The 22,808-nt window shown below is 45.2% G+C and overlaps 2 protein-coding genes across 2 annotated transcripts in view; one reads left to right on the top strand and one right to left on the bottom strand.

Moving 5' to 3' along the window:
- Positions 1-22,808, top strand: part of LOC129698083 (anoctamin-7-like) — a 73,832-nt gene that overhangs the window by 48,066 nt on the left and 2,958 nt on the right. The window lies entirely within an intron of this gene.
- On the bottom strand, positions 8,289-14,048 carry c1qtnf9 (C1q and TNF related 9). Its single transcript, XM_055636951.1, has 3 exons — positions 13,840-14,048; positions 11,932-11,994; positions 8,289-9,346 (listed from the first exon to the last, which is right to left on the bottom strand). Exons 1-3 carry the CDS (start codon positions 14,003-14,005, stop codon positions 8,577-8,579), a joined length of 999 nt encoding a protein of 332 aa, XP_055492926.1. The 5' UTR covers positions 14,006-14,048; the 3' UTR covers positions 8,289-8,576.

Here is a 22,808-nt window from a genome sequence, read left to right as displayed (position 1 = left end):
GGCCGGTCGGCAGCAACCAAGTTCCAGACTCTCAGCAGATCCCGGTAGAGGTCGGGCATCCTCTGCAGGAGGGCACAGCTAATGCCCACCACACGTGCCACTTGGGAAGATGCTCAGAGTACGGGTATCTCTGCAGGGTCCTGAGGTGGAGAGCCGCCAGCTGGGTGTGAATGCACACCAGCGACTGACCGCCCTCCTCGATCGTGACGCTCAGGACCACTGCAGTGCTTTCCGTTGCCCCAGAAGAAGTCGACCAACTTCCTCTGGATGATCCCAGCAAAGGTGGCTGATGGGACCAAGGTGGTCAACCAAGCCGGCCCCAGGCAACATGAGCCACCGCTCCGAGATGTCCAGCGTGCCGTTCCATGCCACAAAGGGACGCGTACTGTACAGGCTGCCCCTGCACACTCTACACTTCCTCGCCTTCCGTCCGGACACGCCCTGGCGGTCGGTGTCACCACCTGACGGCGGGAGCGGTCAACAGTGGCGGTCTCTCTATCAGGGAGTCATCCCCCTTTGTATCTGGGACCTGGGATGGAGAGTGTTGCACAGAGCTGTGTCGTCCAACAGATATTTAAGTCGGTTCACGGACTTGTCAGCCAACCATCACTTCTGCTGAGAGAAAGAGCCCGTGTTCCAAGTGTGTATGGAGGGTGAGAGTTTGCAGTCCCTGTTCGTCTATCTGAAGGGGCTACTCCTCAAGTTTTGGCTGCACTTTAGCCCCACACTCCTGATCTTTGATCACATGGGTGGCAAGTGCCTGGGATCGATGCTCCAACCACGGGGACTCTGTCAACTTGCTCCTGGGCCTGGCCAAGATGGCCATTCGCGGGTCCAGGAGTCGATGGTCTCACCAGAGTCGGCTGCCTACGCCCGTGCTCGCGTGTCCCTGGAGAAGGAATACTCGGTGTCCACGGGGACTCTGGAGGTCTTCCATGAACGCTGGTCACCGAAGGAGGTTGAGTGTATTATTGATAAAGTTGGCGATCGTTTAATTTGATAACTTTGTACACTGCCAATATGGGCAACCTTTGATCGTGTGACTACTAGTAAGATTAAACGAGAACTTACCAGTTCGAAGTTTGATCTGTATTTTATGAGGAGTTACGAAGAGGGATTACGTGAAGACCCCGTCCAGCACGCATGCGCGACATACTTCAAAGCAGCGGTGTGGAATCGCAGAAACAACACAGTAATTGAAATAAACATAGTAAAGATAAGGAGAACTAAGTTACCAGTTGATCTCTATAATTTAGGGTGGGAGCGGAGGGCACGTAATCCCTCATCGTAACTCCTCATAAAATACAGATCAAACTTCGAACTGGTAAGTTCTCGTTTAATCTTACTATTTTACTTTGGAGTCACGTGAGTGACTACGTGAAGATTTTAAAGCTCTGTGATTTCAAACCGTGTAACAGTCCATACTTCACTCACTGCCGGTCATCCAAGGGAGGAAGTATGTTATTGTAATCATACATGAATCTGTTTGCAAAACAACAATGGTATTATTTGACAATAATAACAAAGAAATTAACGCTCCCCCGGGCTTAAATTATATATTTTTTGCAGCGTCTAAAATTCTCTCTGCAATTGAAACAGGTTTTATAATGGCTAGTTGTAGAATGTTAAAACATTATTTCCATGGACCATCCTGCTGTTATCAGGGTAGGTCCAATGGCACATTCATACTGTTTAGCCGCCGACATGGATGCTGCTCTGGTGGGGTGAGATGTGTAATATCGGTATCCACTCCAGCAGCTCCCAATACCTGTTTGAGCCATCTAGAGATGGTTTGGCTTGGTACCCTGACCTAGTGGCTTACTAGTGACTGACCCATCGTCGCTTGTCGTCTCCCTCGGGAATTATAGGTTGTGTTGATATTGTAGAAGGTGAGTCATGACACATAACGGTGGTCAGGTGGGTACGCCCGGAATTCCATAATACGTCCTGAAGTTCCTGGTTTACTCTGTTTTACCAGCTCCTGAATGATGAATGTTATTTGGTCTGATGTTATGACCATGTTGTCCAGTCTGAGTGGGTCTGTGGGTCTTGGATTGTTTTGTAATGTAAAAAACTGTAGAAATGATATTTTGTTCAAACCTTGGTTTGAATGACAATAAATTGCATTCTGTTCTATAAGGCCTGGACCCTACGCTGAGTCTAAGTCATCAGCATGGCCGTATACAGGGTAGCTGTCTTCAGAGTAAGGATCTGGCTGGTGGCCATCCCTAGATAAGTCAGGACAACGTTGACATCCCAGATCTTGATATATCTAGGTCTAGGGTTTTGAATAGAAGGTACCTCTCTTAATTTGGCCACCAGTGGACGAGGTCCTATGGCCTGTTCCCCTTGGTGTCTGCCTTAGATAGACTGACAGTGCATTTCTAGTGCATATGATAGTGCTACAGTTCAGACCTTCATTGTGGTGAAGGTTGGCCAGGAACTCTGATACATAGATATGGTGGTTGATAGTAGGTTTCTGTTCTTGAGCAGTATGTTCCCACTTTCTTATACTGGAGAGATATGGAAGTTGGTGAGATGTTGTCGTTGTGTCCATGGTCCTATTTGACAGTCCCAGGTTCATCAGAAGGTCTTTTTGGAATTTGCAACATAGTGCTTATTATGTCATTGCAGGGGTGATTTTCTTCTGATACAGGGTGGATCAGTGAAACTGGCTGCTGGAAATGGTCATGGGTTTCAATGACCACTGTCAAGGACCACTGGGAACCATGGCTGTGTAGACCAGTTGGTACTACCAACGTTAGAAGTAAAGTTCATCTGTATTTTGCGTAGTACTTAACCGATGAGGCAGAAAAAGGGGAAAAACATAGTCATTAGTTCCCCCCCCCCTCCCCCCAGTTCAGAGGAAATGTATCTATTGCTGCCGCCTCAAGGTCTGGCTCCCAAGCGACATATATCAGTACGTGGTGATTAAGTCGAAATGCAAAGAAATCGATATCTAGTGTTCCATATTGCTTTGTAATTTCAGCAAATACTTTGGGGTTTAACATGTCTGCCACAGTATTTAGCTTACCTAGTAGGTAAGTTGCTGATAGAAAAATATGTTTGTTGACACACCATTACCAGATTGTATTGATCAAATTGTCATAAGATATCGATTTTATCCCGCCCATGTGGTTAGTATAGGCCACCATTGTGATATGTCAAATTGTAAATGAACATGCAAAATGGTGCATTTTTGAACAATATGCTTGTTAACCCATAGAACGCACCCAACATTTCCAACTAGATTTTATGTGCAGTGTCTGTGGTAGTGATGATTCTAGATTAGTCCATCTGCCACCTGTTCTGGATATGGGTTATTGACAAATGATGGAACTGGTACTACGCCAATGTTCTCTTTCCATCATTATAGATCTGATAAAATGCAATTTCATGGATCAGTCAAAGTGACCTGTATGTTGATTAACCACTAGCACCTTTGCTCTAATGCAGAGGTCCAAGTTGAGTAGCTGATAATGCTGCTACTGTTCCCAATTAGTCTTGCCACTTAGTTGAATGGTCGCTTGGTTGTTACCATTTAATTTGTTTTTAGTAGCTAATGCTGCTGAATTAGCTAACTCCATGGTTTTGTCTATTTGTTAATATCATCGAGATATGCCATGGCAACACGTTCCTTAAGTGTCAGGGCTGATTTAAATTTCTTAGAAACAGTTTTGGCTCATATTAGCCCATTAATCTATAATTTGTGCTGCCATTGTTACCTCATCCAGGTAACTTTTTAGGTATCTTCGATGATCTTATGGATGGGCATTTGAACAGTATGCATCTATTATTCGATGCTTACCATAAAGTATCCTAGGAATCCATTGTTTGGCAGTTGCAAACGTTTCCCATTAACGTGTGTATACCTGACAAAAGTATTCAATGTGGTTAAGTCAATGATGGTGCGACATTCACCATTTTATTTGGTTTTAGTAAATTTAACATGAATTCCAAAGGTTTATATTTAGACTTCTTTATGATCCCTTTGTATGTAACTTCTCCAGTTCAGCTTGTCCCTCATGTTCTCTTTTTAGTGAGAGGGTGAACCCCCTTTGCGGTGCATGCTGAATTGGTGGTAATTTTCCTTAAATTCAACTTATCCTTGAATACTTTTCGGTATATAACTACCAAGTGTGATAGGTTAATTAACTGGTGTAGTTTTCCCCCCCCCCCCCATGTTAGCAGAATTCCCCCACCTTAATGTGATGGTGGAAACCAGACTCACCTACCTCCACTGTTGTTTTGGTGGTGTTCATCCTTTGGTTTCTGGTTCCTTGTCTGTCAGGGTGGTGTTGTTGGGGGGGGGGTGCATTTTCCATGGGGCCGCTCTGGGCCCTGTCCTGAAAGACCTGCGGGGATGGCATGCGGGCCCTGAGTTTTCACCAGTACCATGAAGAAGATGCCTACTGGTGGATGCATGGAGGTACTGCTGTCTGGTTTTGTGTGGTTTGCTCATTCCAGGTCCTCATGAGGCCGAATATCTTGGACACTTCGTCCAGTTTTTAGGCTTGATTTGGTAACTTTGCCAGATAGCAGGATCTGTGGTTCTGAGGTTGGAATTCTCACAGTCCTGTGAATTTTTTAGGTTGAGGGCAGGTTTTATGACTTCCTTCCAGAGGTTGCGGATCACATACTGTGTTGTACAGTAGGGTCAGGGTGTTTTGCCATTCTACCCTGCCCCTCTGGAATGAGCATGCAAAATGATAGCCGACACCAGGGGTATCAATATTGCAATTTTAAGTTTGGGTTTTAAATGCCCTGTTCAATGTACCCCCAGTAATGGTAGGCACTTTGAGCAAATGCAATTTTGGGGAGGCGTGATAAAGTCCAACGCCTCATGACTACCTGTCTTGGAGAGGTTTTAAAGGACAGGTAGTAAGCTGGCCGCCAGATTAGGCTGTAACGGCCATCTCGCTCGTGGTGTAGCCACGTAGCGGTATCTCACACCCAGCAACTCTTCCTGGCCCTGTACCTCAAGCATACTCCCGATGTTGTTCAGCCCGTGACCCCTCTACTTGACCAGCCCAGCCCTGGTCGCCAACGATCCCCTCTGATGAGGGAGATGCGATGGCCAGTGCTGTTAGTCCACTGGAGCGGGAGTGTTTGTGCTCCCTTGGCGAGCTTGCCCCAGCTCCCGAGGCAAGTCTCGCTGGAGTTTTTACTCCATGATCTTTCCCTAAGGCTTGAAAAACAGACACGTTCTCGCTCTCGGGCAGTAGTTTGCAGCGCCGGCTCTGCTGAATGAGCCGGCCTGTCCATCTTCCGTGTGTCTGTCTCCAGCCCACTGTGATTGGTCGCCAACTTTGCTCAGGCGGCTGCCTCTGTCGTTGTCGCGGCGAGTCTCCTTGTCGGAGTATGCAGGGATTACCGGCCGGTCTGAGTCTTGATTTGCCTCCAGTCCGCTGCTGTTGGTCAGGCAGCACTAGCGGACTGGGCTCGGCTCGGTACCCGTGTCTGTGGACCGCAGCGTGTGGTCCAGGTGCCACCTCTCGCCCCCCTCCCCCACTGACGGAACGCTCCTTTCCTGGAGTCGAACGGGGGCAGTTTTTCCCTGTGCTGCTTTGCTCTTTCCAGCTTTCAATCTGGTGCACAAAGAAGAACAAAGTTTGTCAATTCGAACCTGTGGGTAAGTACTTACCTAACGGTCCGTTCTTTCAAGCTTGTAGCGGGAGCGCCCGTACTCCCGTTCGTCGCTGTTGCACTGCATGAACGCTCATGTGGCGCATGCGTGCTGGACGGGGTATTCACGTAGTCACTCACGTGACTCCGAAGTAAAATCTGTATTTTGGTTTGTTTTGAATAAAAGCTTATTGCATTATAAAAATGTTTTTAAATGTTTAAAGTGGTCAACCAGAGCATGGAGGCCAGCACAGTGTGCTGTGGTAAGGAGCTATGTGGTACACAGCGGTATGATGTGGTACTGTGTGGTGCTGTATGGTACAGAGCAGTGTAGTGCAGTGCGGTATGTTGAGGTACAGTGTGCTGTTGTACAGGGTGGTACAGTGCCATACAGTGCTGTACGGTGTGATGCAGTGTGCTGTTGTTCAGTGGGGTACGGTGCAGTAGTGTGGTATGTATGAGGTGCTATTGTACAGTGCAGTATACAATACACATACAATGCAGTAATAATGTAGTGTGTTGCGGTATGGAGCAGTGTAGTTCACTACAGTGCAGGGTGGTACAGTGCGCTGTGGTATGTTGCAGTATGGTACATTGTGATGTGGTGTAGTACACTGTGATGCAGGGTGGTACTGTACACTGTGGTATGGTGCAGTATGGTACACTGTGCTGTGTCGTGGTATTTGTGATACCCTGTTTGTCAGCTCCTCTATCTTTCTACCCTACTTAGAAGCCAGATGGTAGACCATATTCACCCTGGAATATCTTCATGGTTTTTCTATCATTTGGGGGGTGGGGGGGGTGGGGGAATAGGGAGCATTTCTCACTGTGCACTGTTTACAGCCCTTCAATTGCCCACATGTGCTATTTGACCAATGTTTTACTATTGTATATTTGTAAAATGTGCCAATTTTCTTAGACATCAAAAACAAATAGAAACATAGAAACATAGAAATTAGGTGCAGGAGTAGGCCATTCGGCCCTTCGAGCCTGCACCGCCATTCAATATGATCATCGCTGATCATCCAACTCAGTATCCCGTACCTGCCTTCTCTCCATACCCCCTGATCCCCTTAGCCACAAGGGCCACATCTAACTCCCTCTTAAATATAGCCAATGAACTGGCCTCAACTACCCTCTGTGGCAGAGAGTTCCAGAGATTCACCACTCTCTGTGTGAAAAAAGTTCTTCTCATCTCAGTTTTAAAGGATTTCCCCCTTATCCTTAAGCTGTGACCCCTTGTCCTGGACTTCCCTAACATCGGGAACAATCTTCCTGCATCTAGCCTGTCCAACCCCTTAAGAATTTTGTAAGTTTCTATAAGATCCCCTCTCAATCTCCTAAATTCTAGAGAGTATAAACCAAGTCTATCCAGTCTTTCTTCATAAGACAGTCCTGACATCCCAGGAATCAGTCTGGTGAACCGTCTCTGCACTCCCTCTATGGCAATAATGTCCTTCCTCAGATTTGGAGACCAAAACTGTACGCAATACTCCAGGTGTGGTCTCACCAAGACCCTGTACAACTGCAGTAGAACCTCCTTGCTCCTATACTCAAATCCTTTTGCAATGAAAGCTAACATACCATTCGCTTTCTTTACTGCCTGCTGCACCTGCATGCCTACCTTCAATGACTGGTGTACCATGACACCCAGGTCTCGCTGCATCTCCCCCTTTCCCAATCGGCCACCATTTAGATAATAAATCTTTTTAATACTGTGGTTGTTTTGATTAAATTTTTGTAGTGCTAGAGAAAGAGAGGAGAATAGATTCTTGCCCTGTTTTAATGGAACTAGTAAAACAGTTAAAAGATTTAAAATAATATAATTATTTTAAAGTTAAAAAAATTACTTATTACAAATATTACAACTAAAACAGATGCTAAGCTCAACTTGTTTCCGATGTGATTGTTTGTGATGTCATTGAGATGGAAAACCTTTGTAATTATTACCCATGTGTACAGCATAGTCTGAAATAGTGGTCAATAATCTACTGTGACAGAAGGGTCAAGAGAAGCAAGTCAGATTATTCTCATGAAGGTTCGCAGCATGCTTAAGATAAACTGTTCTTTAATATGTAAAATAATTGGATAGGACTTTGAAATGTTAGAAAAATAGTTGCATTGATAAGACCCGTCAAGATAGAATGACAAACATTTTAAATGTTGTTTATTACAGGCCAACCAAGATGTGTCATCTAAGCTAGTTCCATTTACCCCCATTTGGTGGACCATATCCTTCTAAACCGGTCCCATTCACCTTTGTGTCTGAGTGGCTGCAATGGTGCTTTATTGTCACATGTGAAATTCTTTTTGCATCAATCATGCAGGCACGAGTCGCCGTAATTTTGTGCCATTTACAAAAAGTCCAAACTCGGGTCCATGTGCTCGATGTACTGGTTTGCTCCCGATCCAGGTAAACCACAGGCTGCTACAGAGCCTCCTCCGTCGCCCTCGACCGGCTCAGCCCCCGAACCGACGTCCCTCTCCTGCAGCAGACCATGGAGTTGCTGGAGGCAATATCCCAACTAACTAACTCCTCTGGCAACTCATTCCATATACCCATACTCAGTGGTTCCAGCAGCATCTTTGCAGAACATGGATAGGTGACGTTTTGGATCGGGACCTTTCTTCAAGCCAGACCTGTTCTTGTGCTGTACTCTTCGAAATTCTATGCTCTACTTAAAAAAAACAAGTGTATCTTCAATGAAACAGGACCATGGATAGGAAAGGTAGGTTAGTTTAATTTATAGTCATGTGTATCAAGGTACAGTGAACTTTTTTGTTGTTGCGTGCTAACTAATCAGTAGATATAGAGGGATATGCAGGTATAGAGGGATATAGGCAAAGTGAGGGCAGGTGGGACTAGTGTAGATGGGGCATTTGGTCAGCATGGGCATGTTGGGCCGAGGGGCCTGTTTCCGTGCTGTATGACTATGATTATGTGAACCACTTCACTCAGTAAACAGCAGAAAGCCTGTAAAGACGGTGTCATCATTGGGATCTGCATACAGCCCATTGAACGAATCGCCACCAATTACTTGAAGCCACACCTGGTCCCCATGTTGCAGCTGCAACAGAGTACCTCCGGAGGCTTGGTCCTCACTATTCTGGTAACTATCAAAGGTATTGAGGGTCTGAACACCGTTTTTGTACAAGGCCACCCTCATATGTTTGACGTAGACAGTGATGTGGTAGACAAAGTAATAAACCCCCGGGAGCTGACATGTAAATCTCCCAGTGGTGGGGTCATAGTGACGTTGGCTGTTGTACAAGATCTTTTCAAATTTAATTGGGGCACCCGAACGAGGCATCTTGGATACTTCCGTCAACCCTACGCTAAAAGCACTGTTCCGTATCACTGCATTCTCTCCAGTGTTCCCTTTCTCCCCACGATCCCCTCTGCCTCCCTTTATACCCTGAATCCCGGGAAGCCCTGATGGACCGTCGGCACCTAGGTTTCCTCTTACGCCTGGGAAACCTGGAGGTCCCCTGGCACCAGGTGGTCCAATCTTTCCCTGAAGTCCCACAGCTCCCTTCTCCCCTTTTGGACCTAGCGGTCCTGAGTCTCCTTTGACACCCTGCTCCCCTTGCAGTGCTACTTCTCCCTTTTGGCCCTTGTGTCCGAATGGTCCAGGAATTCCCTTTGGTCCCATTTTGCCTGGTATTCCTTTAGTACCTTGTTCCCCTCGTCTTCCTTTTGTACCTGCTGCACCAGGGGGGCCTGAAATCACAAGAAGAAACAAGGAACTCCAGATGCTGGTTTACACAAAAGAACGCAAAGTGTTGGAGTAACTCAGTGGGTCAGGCAGACTCGCTGGAGAACATGGATTAGTGACATTTCACGTTAGAACCATTTTCAGACTAATTGGTGAAGAAATATTGATGCACAGTGTATAAACACAATTGGACCCCTGTGATACACGGGGCGTCACACTGGTAGAGCTGCTGCCTCCCAGCGCCAGTGACCCGGGTTCGATCCTGACCTTGAGTGCTGTCTGTGTGGAGTTTGCACATTCTCCCTGGTTCCTCCGGGTGCTCCGGATTTCCACCACATCCCAAAGACCTGTGGGTTTGTAAATTAAGTGGCCTATGTAAATTGCCCCGAGCTTCTAAGGAGTGGGTGAGAATGTGGGATAGCATAGAACTAGTAATCAATGGTCAGTGTGGATTCGGTGGGACAAAGGACCTGTTTTCATGCTGTATTTGTCCAATCAATTTTTCATTCTGTTGGGGCATTGAGTATAAGATGCAGGAAAGCATGTTACAACTTTTGAGGACTTTGGTTAAGCCACATTTGGAGTATTGTGTGCAGTTTTTATCACTCCATTACAGGAAGGATGTGGAAACTTTGCAAAGGGTGCAGAGGAAATTCACAAAGTTGTTGCCTGGATCAGAGGGTATTACCTATAAGGAGAGGTTGGCCAAACGTGCCTTGTTTACTGTGGAACTTCGGAGGCCAAGAGGAGACATAATACAGGTTCGGAAAATTATGAGTGGCATAGGTTGAACAAACAATCAAAATCTTTTTCCCAGTGTGGAAATGTCAAAAACCAGGGGGTACAGCATTAAGGTACAGCTTTCTCCCATCCCACCCCACCTTCCTCTATCTTTCAGTCTGAAGAAGAGTTCTGCCCAAAACATCACCTATTCCTTTTCACCAGAGATGCTGCCTGACCCGCTGAGTTACTCCAGTATTTTGTGTCTATCTACTTTAAGGTAAGATTCGCAAAGTTTAAAGGAGATGTGTGCAGCAAGTTTGTTTTACACAGAGGGTGGTGGGTGCCTGGAACACGCTGCCAGGGGTGGTGGTGGAAGCAGATACAATAGTGCCATTTGAGAGGCTTTTCGAGAGGCACATGGATATGCAGGAAATGGAGGAATATGGATCATGTGCAGGCAATTAGTTTATCTTTCCATGTTCGGCCCAGACATTGTGCGCCAAAGGGCCTGGTCCTGTGTTGTACTGTTCTGCGTGTAGGGAGGAACTGCAGATGCTGTTGCAAAGTGTTGGAGTGACTCAGCGGGTCAGGCAGCATTCCTGGAGAAAAAGGATGGGTGACATTTCGGGTTAGGACCATTCTTCAGACTGCAGTTCTAAATGCTTTGTGAAATAAGAAAACAGAAAATCCATGTTTGTTTTTCTCTCAATCAATCTGTTAAGAGAAGGGGCAAAATCATTTAGAGTTACTGTTCTTGATTATCTTTCCTGCTGGATACCACTCTTGCTGTTTATAGACATACTCTGACAGGTCATTCGTTTACACGGCTTGTGTAGGAAGGAACTGCAGATGCTGGTTTAGAACGGATGGATGCAGAAAGCTGGAATAACTCAGTGGGACAGGCAGCATCTTTGGAGAGAAGGAATGGGTGACGTTTCGGGTCGAGACCTTCAGATTAGTCGGGAAAAAGGGAAACAAGGTGATGATGATGTAGAGAGATAAAGAACAATGAATGAAAGATATGCAAAAAAGTAACAATGATAAATAATCCAGGTTTTATAGTCTAGGCTTTAATCAGAAAAAAATATATATATATTTGAATGTGGACATAAAATGCTGGAGTACCTCAATGGGTCAGAGAGTATCTCTGGAGGAAAAGAATAGATGACATTTCGGGTCTAAACCCGAAACATCACCCATTTCTTTTCTCTAGAGATGCTGCCTGACCCACTGAGGTACTCCAGTATTTTGTATCTATCTTCGGTGTAAACCAGCATCAGTAGTTCCTTCCTACATATATATTTTAATGTGTTTGTTTGGCTTCAGTTTAGATTAGTTTCTATAGCACGATATTGTAGGGACAATATTTAAATTGTTCTATTCCCTCTCAAACGGGAAAAGCCAAACATTTATGAATCAAGGCTGTTATTAACGTGCTGGCGAGATTTCAATTCAAACAGTGGTGGTGCGTTCATAAGAATACATTCAGTTTAACAAGGCACAGTGGGGTAGCAGCAGGGTTGCTGCCTTACAGCACCGGTGACCCGGGTTCGATCCCGACTTTGGATGCTGTCTGTACGTAGTTTGCATGTTCTCCCTGTGACCGTGTGGGTTTTCTCCAGGTGCTCCGGATTCCTCCAACATTCCAAAGACGTGCAGGTTTGTAGGTTAATTGGCTTCTGTATATTGTCCCTAAGTGTACACGATAGTGCCGGTGTACGGAGTGATCACTAGTCCACATGAACTCGATGGGCCGAAGGGCCTGTTTCCATGTTGTATCTCTAAAACTTAAAAAACTAAGCCACCTGCCCGGACTTTAGAAACACAGGCAGACCCGGTGAGCAATTGAATGGAAAATGCCTCTTACCTGGTGTTGCAGGTTCGCCTTTAGATCCCTCGGGTCCTCTGGGTCCAAATTTCCCAACCTCACCTATTTAAAGAAGTCTGTGAGAATTATTTTACTACAATCTCTTTATACAAGTTAAAAGATGTAGAATTCTATGCAGCCTGCATGAGCATGGACTTCATGTTGTTTCGACTCAATGCCCTGACCCATGACAGACCGTACGTCTTGTTCACCACTCTGTCTATTTGTGTTCCCGCTTGCAGGGAGTATGGATTTGGTCCCCGAGATCCCTATTTGCACCAATGCTGTTCAGGGTTATGCTGTCAACTGTATATTTTCCTCTTACATTCGACCTCCCAGTGCAGCACCTCACACTTGCTATGCTAGACCCCATCTGCCATGTTTCTGTCCATTTCTGTAATGAGATCTATAACCCCCAGTATACTTTGACAGCATTTCCTCACAATCCATGACCCCAGTAATCCTGCCCTTTCATGAGGATTTAGATATGAAAGGTTATTTATAAAGGAATAGTGAAAATCTCATGCTGAGAGAATGGAGCAGCTGGGCTTGTACACTCTGGAGTTTAGAAGGATGAGAGGGTATCTCATTGAAACAAATAAGATTGTTAAGGGCTTGGACACGCTAGAGGCAGGAAACCAATCAATCAATCAATCAATCAATCAACCTTTATTGTCATCTTGCAAGCAACAGTTGTTACAGTGTTACAACATGTTCCTGATGTTGGGGGAGTCCAGAACCAGGGGCCACTGTTTAAGAATAAGGGGTAAGCCATTTAGAACAGAGACGAGGAAACACTTTTTCTCACAGAGAGTGGTGAGTCTGTGGAATTCTCTGCCTCGGAGGGCGGTGGAGGCCAGTTCTCTGGATGTTTTCAAGAGAGAGCTAGATAGGGCTCTTAAAAATAGCGGAGTCAGGGGATGTGGGGAGAAGGCAGGAAAGGGGTACTGATTGGGGATGATCAGCCATGATCACATTGAATGGTGGTGCTGGCTCGAAGGGCCGAATGGCCTACTCATAGAAACATAGAAATTAGGTGCAGCATCAGCCCACATCATAGAAAATAGGTGCAGCAGTAGGCCATTCGGCCTTTCGAGCCTGCACCGCCATTCAATATGATCATGGCTGATCATCCAACTCAATATCCCGTACCTGCCTTCTCTCCATACCCCCTGATCCCCTTAGCCACAAGGGCCACATCTAACTCCCTCTTAAATATAGCCAATGAACTGGCCTCAACTACCCTCTGTGGCAGAGAGTTCCAGAGATTCACCACTCTTGCACTCCTACTCCTGCACCTATTGTCTATTGTATCTAACCACACAATAAATAAAACGCTATGTTGAGGTAGGAGCTCCCAGCGGGCCGTGGCTTGTTGGCGGGAAGCCCCCGAGCCGGCCCCTGCTTGTACTAAGACTCTCCGGGCCACAGTGTATGGGGATAGCTGCCGAGCTGGCTCTGCTCTTCCCCAAAAACCAGAGACCGGGAGGATGGAGCCGGTGATGAGGATGGGTGAGGAGTGAGGCCGGTAGAAGAGGGAACTGGGGTTTGCCCTACTGGGCCCTTGAGGTTGGCTGCGGGAGGAGCCCCCGGGGTGAGGAGAGGGACATCCAAGGGAAGGTGATGGCTGAAGGCCAACAGCAGCCTGGGGCATGTCTGGAGCACGTCTGGGGCACGTCTGGAGCTTGCCTGAATCGGACACCACTCACAACAACTAGAGCGGTGACTGGACTTTGAAAATAGCGCCAAAACCTGGTGCCGCTTGCACGGGGTCTCAGTGGACTATCTCTGTATACTTTGCTAATTGGAGATGTGCTTAGCTATGGCAATACTCTACTGGACTGCTGGTAAAAAAATAATGTCACTGCGCCTTTGCACGTGACTATAAAGCACCGTTGATAACTCTACCTGTGTCTCCTTTATCACCCTTGGAGCCGTCCCGCCCATCTCTTCCGGGAATGCCGTTATGGCCGGGATTTCCTGGAATTCCAGGATGTCCAGCTCTACACGACTCCATTCTGGTCACCTCACCATTCACCAGTGCCATTGGCACGAGAAGCACCCAGACCTGCATCCTGGATTCAGATGCTCACAATCAGAGTGTTGTTATCACAAATCTAAAGACAATAAGAGAATTTCAGTGCAGACCGCAGAACTAAAGAACTAACCAATGACTTTAATTTTTAAAGGTTATAACTGCAGAATTATTTTTTCATTTATTGATGTTACTTGGAAATTTGGTGTAGGTTAAGATGGCAATATATGAAGATTTGCAAAAAATATTTATCAGATCCAAATGAGGGGTGAATGGTCATCTACAAACTACTGGAGAAAGTCAGCAGGTCATGCTGCTTGAGGAAGAGGAGGAATTTCTTTAGTCGGTGGTAAATCTGTGGAATTCATTGCTGCAGATGGCTGTGGAGGCCAAATCATTGCGTATTTTTAAAGTTGAGACTGAAAAGTTCTTGATTAGTAAGGGTGTCAAAGATTACAGGGGAGAAGATACGAGAATGGGGTTGAGAATGAAAGATAAGGTCATAAGGAATTGGAGTAGAATTAGGTCATTCGGCCCATCAACTATTCCACCATTCAATCATGGCTGATTTATCTCTCCCTCCTAACCCCATTCTCTTGGTAGCTAATGTAACCCCACTCTTTAAAAAAAGGAGGGAGAGAGAAAACAGGGAATTACAGACCAGTTAGTCTAAGATCGGTAGTGGGGAAACTGCTAGAATCAGTTATTAAAGATGGGATAGCAGCACATTTGGAACGTGGTGAATTCATTGGACAAAGTCAGCATGGATTTATGAAAGGTAAATCATGTCTGACGAATCGTATAGAATTTTTCGAGGATGAAACTAGCAGAGTGGATAAGGGAGAACCAGTGGATGTGTTTTATCTGGACTTTCAGAAGGCTTTCGACAAGGTCCCACATAAGAGATTAGCATACAAACTTAAAGCACATGGTATTGGGGGTTCAGTATTGATGTGGATAGAGAACTGGCTGGCAGACAGGAAGCAAAGACTAGGAGTAAACGGGTCTTTTTCAGAATGGCAGGCAGTGACTAGTGGGGTACCGCAAAGCTCAGTGCTGGGATCCCAGCTAGTTACAATATATATTAATGATCTGGATGAGGGAATTGAATGCAACATCTCCAAGTTTGCGGATGACACGAAGCTGGGGGGCAGTGTTAGCTGTGAGGAGGATGCTAGGAGGCTGCAAGGTGACTTGGATAGGTTGGGTGAGTGGGAAAAGGCATGGCAGATGCAGTATAATGTAGATAAATGTGAGGTTATCCACTTTGGTGGCAAAAACAGGAAAGTAGACTATTATCTGAATGGTGGCCGATTAGGAAAAGGGGAGATGCAACGAGACCTGGGCATCATGGTACACCAGTCATTGAAAGTAGGAATGCAGGTGCAGCAGGCAGTGAAGAAAGCAAATGGTATGTTAGCATTCATAGCAAAAGGATTTGAGTATAAGAGCAGGGAGGTTCTACTGCAGTTGTAAAGGGTCTTGGTGAGACCACACCTGGAGTATTGCGTACAGTTTTGGTCTCCTAATCTGAGGAATGACATTCTTGCCATAGCGGGAGTACAGAGAAGGTTCACCAGACTGACTCCTGGGATGTCAGGACTTTCATATGAAGAAAGACTGGATAGACTCGGCTTGTACATGTTGGAATTCAGAAGACTGAGGGGGGATCTTATAGAAACTTACAAAATTCTTAAGGGGTTGGACAGGCTAGATGCAGGAAGATTATTCCCGATGTTGGGGAAGTCCAGAACTAGGGGTCACAGTTTAAGGATAAGAGGGAAGACTTTTAGGACCGAGATGAGGAAATCATTTTTCACACAGAGAGTGGTGAATCTGTGGAATTCTCTGCCACAGAAGGTAGTTGAGGCCAGTTCATTGGCTATATTTAAGAGGGAGTTAGATGTGGCCCTTGTGGCTAAAGGGATCAGGGGCTATGGAGAGAAGGCAGGGATGGGATACTGAGTTGGATGATCAGCCATGATCATATCAAATGGCAGTGCAGGCTCGAAGGGCCGAATGGCCTACTCCTGCACCTATTTTCTATGTTTCTATGTTTCTTGCCTTCTTCCCATAACCTCTGACACCTGTACTAGTCAAGAAAGATAGATCAGCCACGATCACATGGCGGAGCAGATCCAGCCTGTGAGATGTAGGTTGCCGACCCCCCTCCTAGATGTCAGGCCTCATTGTGACCCCCCCCCCCCCATGTTTTAAAAGCAATTTCCACTGCATGAAAGCAGCAATTCATTCACTCAAACGTTTGTTTTTCTTTTGAGGCGAGACGTTAGGAGACCTCCGCAGCCGCGCGGGGCGGCGAAGGCTGGTTACACACTTGTTGGCTGCAAATACTCATGCGGCACGCTGGGTGAGGGCGGGGCAAATATACACACACAAGGCCGGTGATCAGTGATCGCTCCCCCCCCCCCCCCCCCCACTTTCAAAAAAGCTCCGCGGCCCCTGCCCACGGTTTACATTGATGGCACCAAAGTAGAGATGGTTGAAAGCTGCAAGTTGCCGAGAGTAAATGCACCAGCAACTTGTCTTGGACCTGCCATATTGAAGCAATGGCCAAGAACGGACATGCCTCTACATCCATAGAAGGCTTAGGAAACTTGGATGTCCCCAACAACTATCACAGACTTCTGCAGACGAGCCATAGAAAGTTCCATAGACTTTTATCAGGATGCATCACAGAATGGTTTGGGATCAGTTCCATCCAAGACCACAAGAAATTACATAAATTTGTGGCGCAGCCCAGACCATCACACAACCCAACCTCCCTTCCATTGACTCCATTTACACTTCATGGTGCCTCGGCTTAATCAAGAACCAGTCTTGCTCCGGCAACTCCCTCTTCTCCCCTCTCCCATGAGGCAAGAGGTACAAATGTATGAAAACGCACAGCTCCAGATTCAGAGACAGTTTCTTCCCAACTGTTATCAGGCAACTGAACCTTGCTATCAACAACTAGAGAGCAGTATTGAGCTACTATCTACCTCAATTAAGGCCCTCAGATTATCTTTAATCAGACTTACTGGACTTGATCTTGCACTAAATGTTATTCCTTTTATCCTGATTCTGTACACTATGGACGGCTTGATTGTAATCATGTATAGTTTATCCATTGACTGGTTAGTAAGCAACAAAAGCCTTTCACTGTACGTCAGTACACGTGACAATAAACTAAACTAAACTAAACTGTCCTGCTGAGTTCCTGCAGCAATTTGACTTTTTTGCACAACATTTCAGCAGTTTCTGGATAGTAAACTAGAATCAAGGCAGCAAAAGTGGAATGAGGGGCTGAGGCCTTTGCTCAGACAAAGCATTAAAAGTTGGCACATGGAATAGTTAATCAGTTGAAAGGATTCAAAACTATTATGATTGTTGGGGCAAAGACCAAGGAGCAAGGACTTAGAAAGTACATTTGTAAATGATTTATGGACGAAATATCTAGCTGGAAAAGATGCTGGAAACGTTCAGCATGTCAGAGAAATTGAGAACATTTCAGGTTGAAGACCCTTCATCAGAACTGGGACACAAAGATAAAAAGATAGCTTTAAGAAACTACAGAGTACTACGTTTTACAGAGTACTGCTTACATATCTAGTTTAGTTTAGAGATGCAGTGCATAAACAGGCCCTTCAGCCCACTGGGTCTGTGCTAAACAGTGATCACTGCCTACAATAACACTATTCTACACACACACACACGAGGGACAATTTACAATTTTACCGAAGCCAATTAACCTGCATGTATTTAGAATGTGGTAGGGAACTGGAGCACCAGGAGAAAGCTCACGGGGTCACAAGGAGAACGTACAAAATTCGTATAGACAGCACCCACAGTCAGGATCAAACCCGGGGTCTCTGGCGCTGTAAGATAGCAACTCCACTGCTGCGCCGGTGTGCCACCCCCTCTGTGAACGTGGATAGATAATGTAGTCTCCTCCACTACACTGGAGGAAGCAAATACTGATTTGCTCTCTAAAACATCAATGGTTAGTCCATGTGCATGACCTGAGCTTCCTCTTGCCTGCCATTTTAATTAGTCTCCGTGACTCGTCTCCAAGGCAACCCTGGTTTTACCTTATCCTGGATATTCCCTAAGGCCTATCCATCCCCCCCCCCCCCGCCACCATTTGGGATTATGTTTACCATCGTCACTTGTACAGAGGCACAGTTAAACGATTTGTCTGTGTGCTAAGTAAGTTAATAAATGCAATTGTTTAATTGGCTTCTATAGATTATCCCCAGTGTGTAGGATAGAACTAATGTACAGGTGATCACTGGTCGGCGCGGGCTCTGTGGGTTGAATGGTCTGTTTCCACGATGAAGTCAGACAAAATGCTGGAGTAACCCAGCGGGTCAGACAGTATCTCTGAAGAAAAGGAATAGGTGACGATTTTAAAAAAGGGTATCAACCAGAATCACTTATACCTTTACTCCAGAAATGCTGCCTGACGTGCTGAGTTATATCTTCAGTATAAACCAGCAGTTCCTTCCTACACTGGTTCCACACTGTCTCCACACTTATCTGAATTAGAGGCAACTGCATGAAATTTGAATTCTCCAACAAATACTATCCCCCTCCACCTTTTATCTCGCTTCCCTGTGTCACACTTGGGTACACACCCATTTCTCCCACAAATCCACATCCCCTTTCCCCTTCCATCTCTATCCCTTCTCTGAAGGGACATAGATTTCACATTTCATACCTCTTCTCTCTCTACCACAGCCGTTTGTTCTTCCATGTTCTTCAAAGGTGCTTCTTGACCTGCTGAGTTACTCCAGCACTTTGTGTCTTTTTTTGTAAACCAACATCTGCAGTTCCTTGTGTTCGCATTCAAAGGGCCACTTTTGCCTTTTGTGTAGAAAGAATCTGCAGATGCTGGTTTATACCAAAGATTGACACAAAGTGTTGGAGTAACTCAGCGGGTCAGGCAGCATCTCTGGGGAAAAGGATGGGTGATGTTTCAACTCAGGACCCTCTTACTGCCTTTTGTGCTCCTTCCGACAGTCTACTGACCTCTGCTGGAAAACACAGAGCAGAAATCATGATATGTTGAGGATTCTTTCAATTAAAAGAATAACCTCTAGACCTCTCATGCCAATGCTAGCATGATCACTGAAGTGTGAGCATTTTAAATCCAACATTCTAGTCGTGGCAGACTGAACACCTATGCTTGGTCCACCAAAGCCTACGAGATCTCCCAGTTGCCAACCATTTCAACTCCCCTTCCCATTCCCCAGTCTGAAGAAGGGTTCTGACCCGAAACGTCACCCATCCTTTATCTCCAGAGATGCTCCCTGGCCCACTGAGTTACTCCAGCACTGTGTGTGTCTATCTTCTTTCCCATACTGACCTTTCTGTCCTGGGCCTCCTCCATTGCCAGAGTGAGGCCACGTGCAAACTGAAGGAACAACACCTCATATTTTGCTTGGGTAGCTTACAACCCAATGGTATGGACGTTTTGAATTGTCTCATTTTAAGTAAATTCTACTTACACTCACCTTCCCACTCCTCCCTTGCCCCACTTCCTCCACCCGTTGTTTAAACCAGTTCCACAGTTCTCCACATCGTTTCCCGCTTGAGGTCACACCTTCCCTAGCCAACAATAGGCCATTTGGCAATCATGGCTGTCAACTAGTGGGAGATTACTTCACCCAAGCTGCATGCAATGTGAATATTACAACTAACCAACCTGCACAACAGCTGTTGGCTGACAAAAATAATCAAATAGTAAAATGATATAACAACTGTGCTGAATCATTACACTGCCATTTCAAGTTCTTATCTTCAAAACTATGATATTTATTTTTGTTGTAGGAGTTACAAGTAAAGAAAGCTAATTGTGAGTCTGATCATCTCACGTTTAAGGGAAATGCTTCCAATAGTGTCACTATGTATCCCACTGCTTTGGAGACATTAGCTGCAACATTCTTTCAAAACAATAATAAACAATATCATTACAATAGATACATTTCTCAAAGTATAAAACAAATAGCTGAAGTTAGCAGATCAGGCAGCATCTGAAGGAATGGATTGGTGACATTTCAGATCGGGACTCTTCTTCAGACTGAGTTGCCGAGTTTGAAAAAAAGTCCTGATCTAAAATGTCGCCTATCCATTCCTTCCACAGATGCTGCCTGACCTGCTGAATTATTCCAGCCTTTGTGTCTTACTCAAGATTCCAGCATCTGCAGTTCCTTGTGTCTAGAGAAGTATAACACTGGCTCTAACGAACGTTATGATATCTTTAAACTGTGGAAGGCACAGTTCCTTTATTTGAACTCTGTTACTGATCAATAATTGAGCAACTGTTATTGTCCACGCATCTTGCACACAAAGCTCAGTGCAGTAATAGTCAATGAAAGAGGACTATTGCTAACATGAAACTGAAGCCCGTGTACACTATTGCTCAACATGATCACAAATTGTAAATGCTCAATGTCAATTAATGTCCATGCACCTGCCACTGCAACTGCGTCATCACTTTAATAACATTGTTGCTGTGACTTAAAGTTCGAACAATTCGACCACAAAATATTTTTCACTTTGTAAGACTTTATTAGACTTGTGAGGACATAGAGTCCTTTGAGTCAAAGCCAGTTCACAGGATGTTGGAGGAAACCAGAACACCCAGGGGAAGATAGACACAAAGTCCTGGAGTAACTCAGTGGGTCAGGCAGCATCCCTGGAGAAAAGGAATAGGTGATGTTTCGGGTCGGAAACCTTCTTCAGACTGAAAGTACGGGTTTTTAGCCAAACGTCACTTATTCCTTTTGTTCAGAGATGCTGCCTGACCCTCTGAGTTATTCCAACACTTTCTGTCTATCTTTGGTATAAACCAGCATCTGCAATTCCTTCCTACACCTAGGGGAAACCCTTCTGGTTACAAGGAGAACATGCAAACTTCATGTGGACAGCTGCCAAAGCCAGGATCGAACCTGGGTCACTGAGAGGGTGTAGCACACTGTGCCTTTCCTAGAATACAGACGTTACTCTATCTACCAATAAATATAGCATTTAAAAGGTTTCCCTTGATGTAAATTCCATTTGTTTAAGATAGGTTCTAAATGAGACTGATTGCAGAGGTGAAAATAAATAGCAACACACAAAGTTTACTTAATTAACAAAATAAAGCTCTGCCAACTTACTGTTTCAGCTGCCACCTCTGAATGGACTCATTTTCAAATGAACGATTCCAAATATAAATCCCCCCCCCCCCAGTACAATTAGTAAACCACATTAGTTATTAAGAAATACATTCCATCAAAGACAAACTAGATGCAACAAAGTGCCCAGATATCCCTTGTAACCCAAGTAGAAGCATTTCCAATTTTAACAAATGATTAATATTTATATTGGCCAAATTCCGAGAAAAAGGATAAATCATTTCTTGGTTCATTTAACCTTAAGGTTCAACTGGCCCAAATTTATCAAAATATTACAAAGTATTTGCATATGATGATCGTTTGACAGCACTGGGCCTGTACTCGCTGGAGTTTAGAAGGATGAGGGGGGACTTCATTGGATCTCAATAGCGAAAGGCTTGGATAGAGTGGATATGGAGAGGATGTTTCCACTAGTGGGAGTCTGGGACTAGACGTCATAGTCTCAGAATTAAAGGACGTTCCTTTAGGAAGGAGATGAGGAAGAATTTATTTAGTCAGAGGATGGTGAATCTGTGGAATTCATTGCCACTGAAGGCTGTGGTGGCCAAGCCAATGGATATTGTTAAGGCAGAGATAGATATTCTTGATTAGTACGGGTGTCAGGGATTATGGGGAGAAGGCAGGAAATGGGACTAGGAGGGAGAGATAGATCAGCCGTGATTGAATGGCAGTCGACTTGATGGGCTGAATGGCCTAATTCCCCTCCTATCACTTATGAGCTACATTCACTTCTTTCAGAACAGATTGAAAAAAGACCATGGTATACATGCTGGCAAATTGGATTTGTGTAGATCGGTACTTGATGGATGGGACAAATGCTCTGTTACTGTAGTGTGACTCTTTTAATTAACTTAGTACCAATTATAGGTTGAAACTGGGATCAGCAAGTTCCTAGGAATTAATATCACCAGCAATTTGTGCTGGAGCAGCCATATCAATACTACAGCCAAGAACGCACATCAACGCCTCTACTTCCTTAGAAGGCTTAGGAAGTTCAGCATGTCCCCAACAACCATCACTAACTTCTGCAGATGCGCCATAAGAACGCATCTTATCGGGATGCATCACAGCCTGGTTTGGGAACAGCTCCTTCCATGACAAGAAATTGTAGAGTTGTGGACATAGCCCAGACCATCACACAAACTAGCTTCCCTTCCATTAACTCCATCTAAACTTCATGTTGCCTCAGCAAGGCCACCAGCATAATCAAGGAGTCACACCTCAGTCACTACCTCTATTCCCCCTCTCCCATCGGGCAAGAGGCCCCCCCCCCCCCCCCCCCATGTCCATTAATATCAAGGGTTTACTGTACATGATTATGCTTCAGTGTCAGTTTAATTTTTAGTGCCCACTTAAGTTTAGTGCTATTGCTGAGGTGTTTTGAATGCATTATGCTTACTACACTATTGGTAAACTTATACCAAACCTATTAACTGATAACTTTTACTTAGAATGTGAACAAAGTGCATCACTTGAAGAGTGCCTTGTAAAGACTTCCATGAATACCCCTTGTGATTTTTTTCACGTGTGAAAATTAGATTTCTCTTGGGTGAGCTCAGCCTTACATTGAACGAAGATGGACACAAAATGCTGGAGTAACAGCAGGACAGGCAACATCTCTGGAGTCTGAAGGTACTGACCCAAAACGTCACCCATTCCTTCTC

Source organism: Leucoraja erinacea, chromosome 6 (genome assembly GCF_028641065.1).
Source record: "Leucoraja erinacea ecotype New England chromosome 6, Leri_hhj_1, whole genome shotgun sequence".
In the NCBI taxonomy this organism is placed as follows: domain Eukaryota; kingdom Metazoa; phylum Chordata; class Chondrichthyes; order Rajiformes; family Rajidae; genus Leucoraja; species Leucoraja erinaceus.
Note: the sequence above shows the minus strand (reverse complement) of the source record. Positions and strands in the feature narration are given on the sequence as shown.

Coding starts and splice junctions, on each gene's coding strand:
- c1qtnf9 (XM_055636951.1), bottom strand. CDS start 14,005: ATGCAGGTCTGGGTGCTTCTCGTGCCAATGGCACTGGTGAATGGTGAG. Junction 11,995..13,839: donor GGGTGATAAAGGAGACACAG/GTAGAGTTATCA, acceptor TTCTTTAAATAG/GTGAGGTTGGGAAATTTGGA. Junction 9,347..11,931: donor AGGCGAACCTGCAACACCAG/GTAAGAGGCATT, acceptor TTGTGATTTCAG/GCCCCCCTGGTGCAGCAGGT.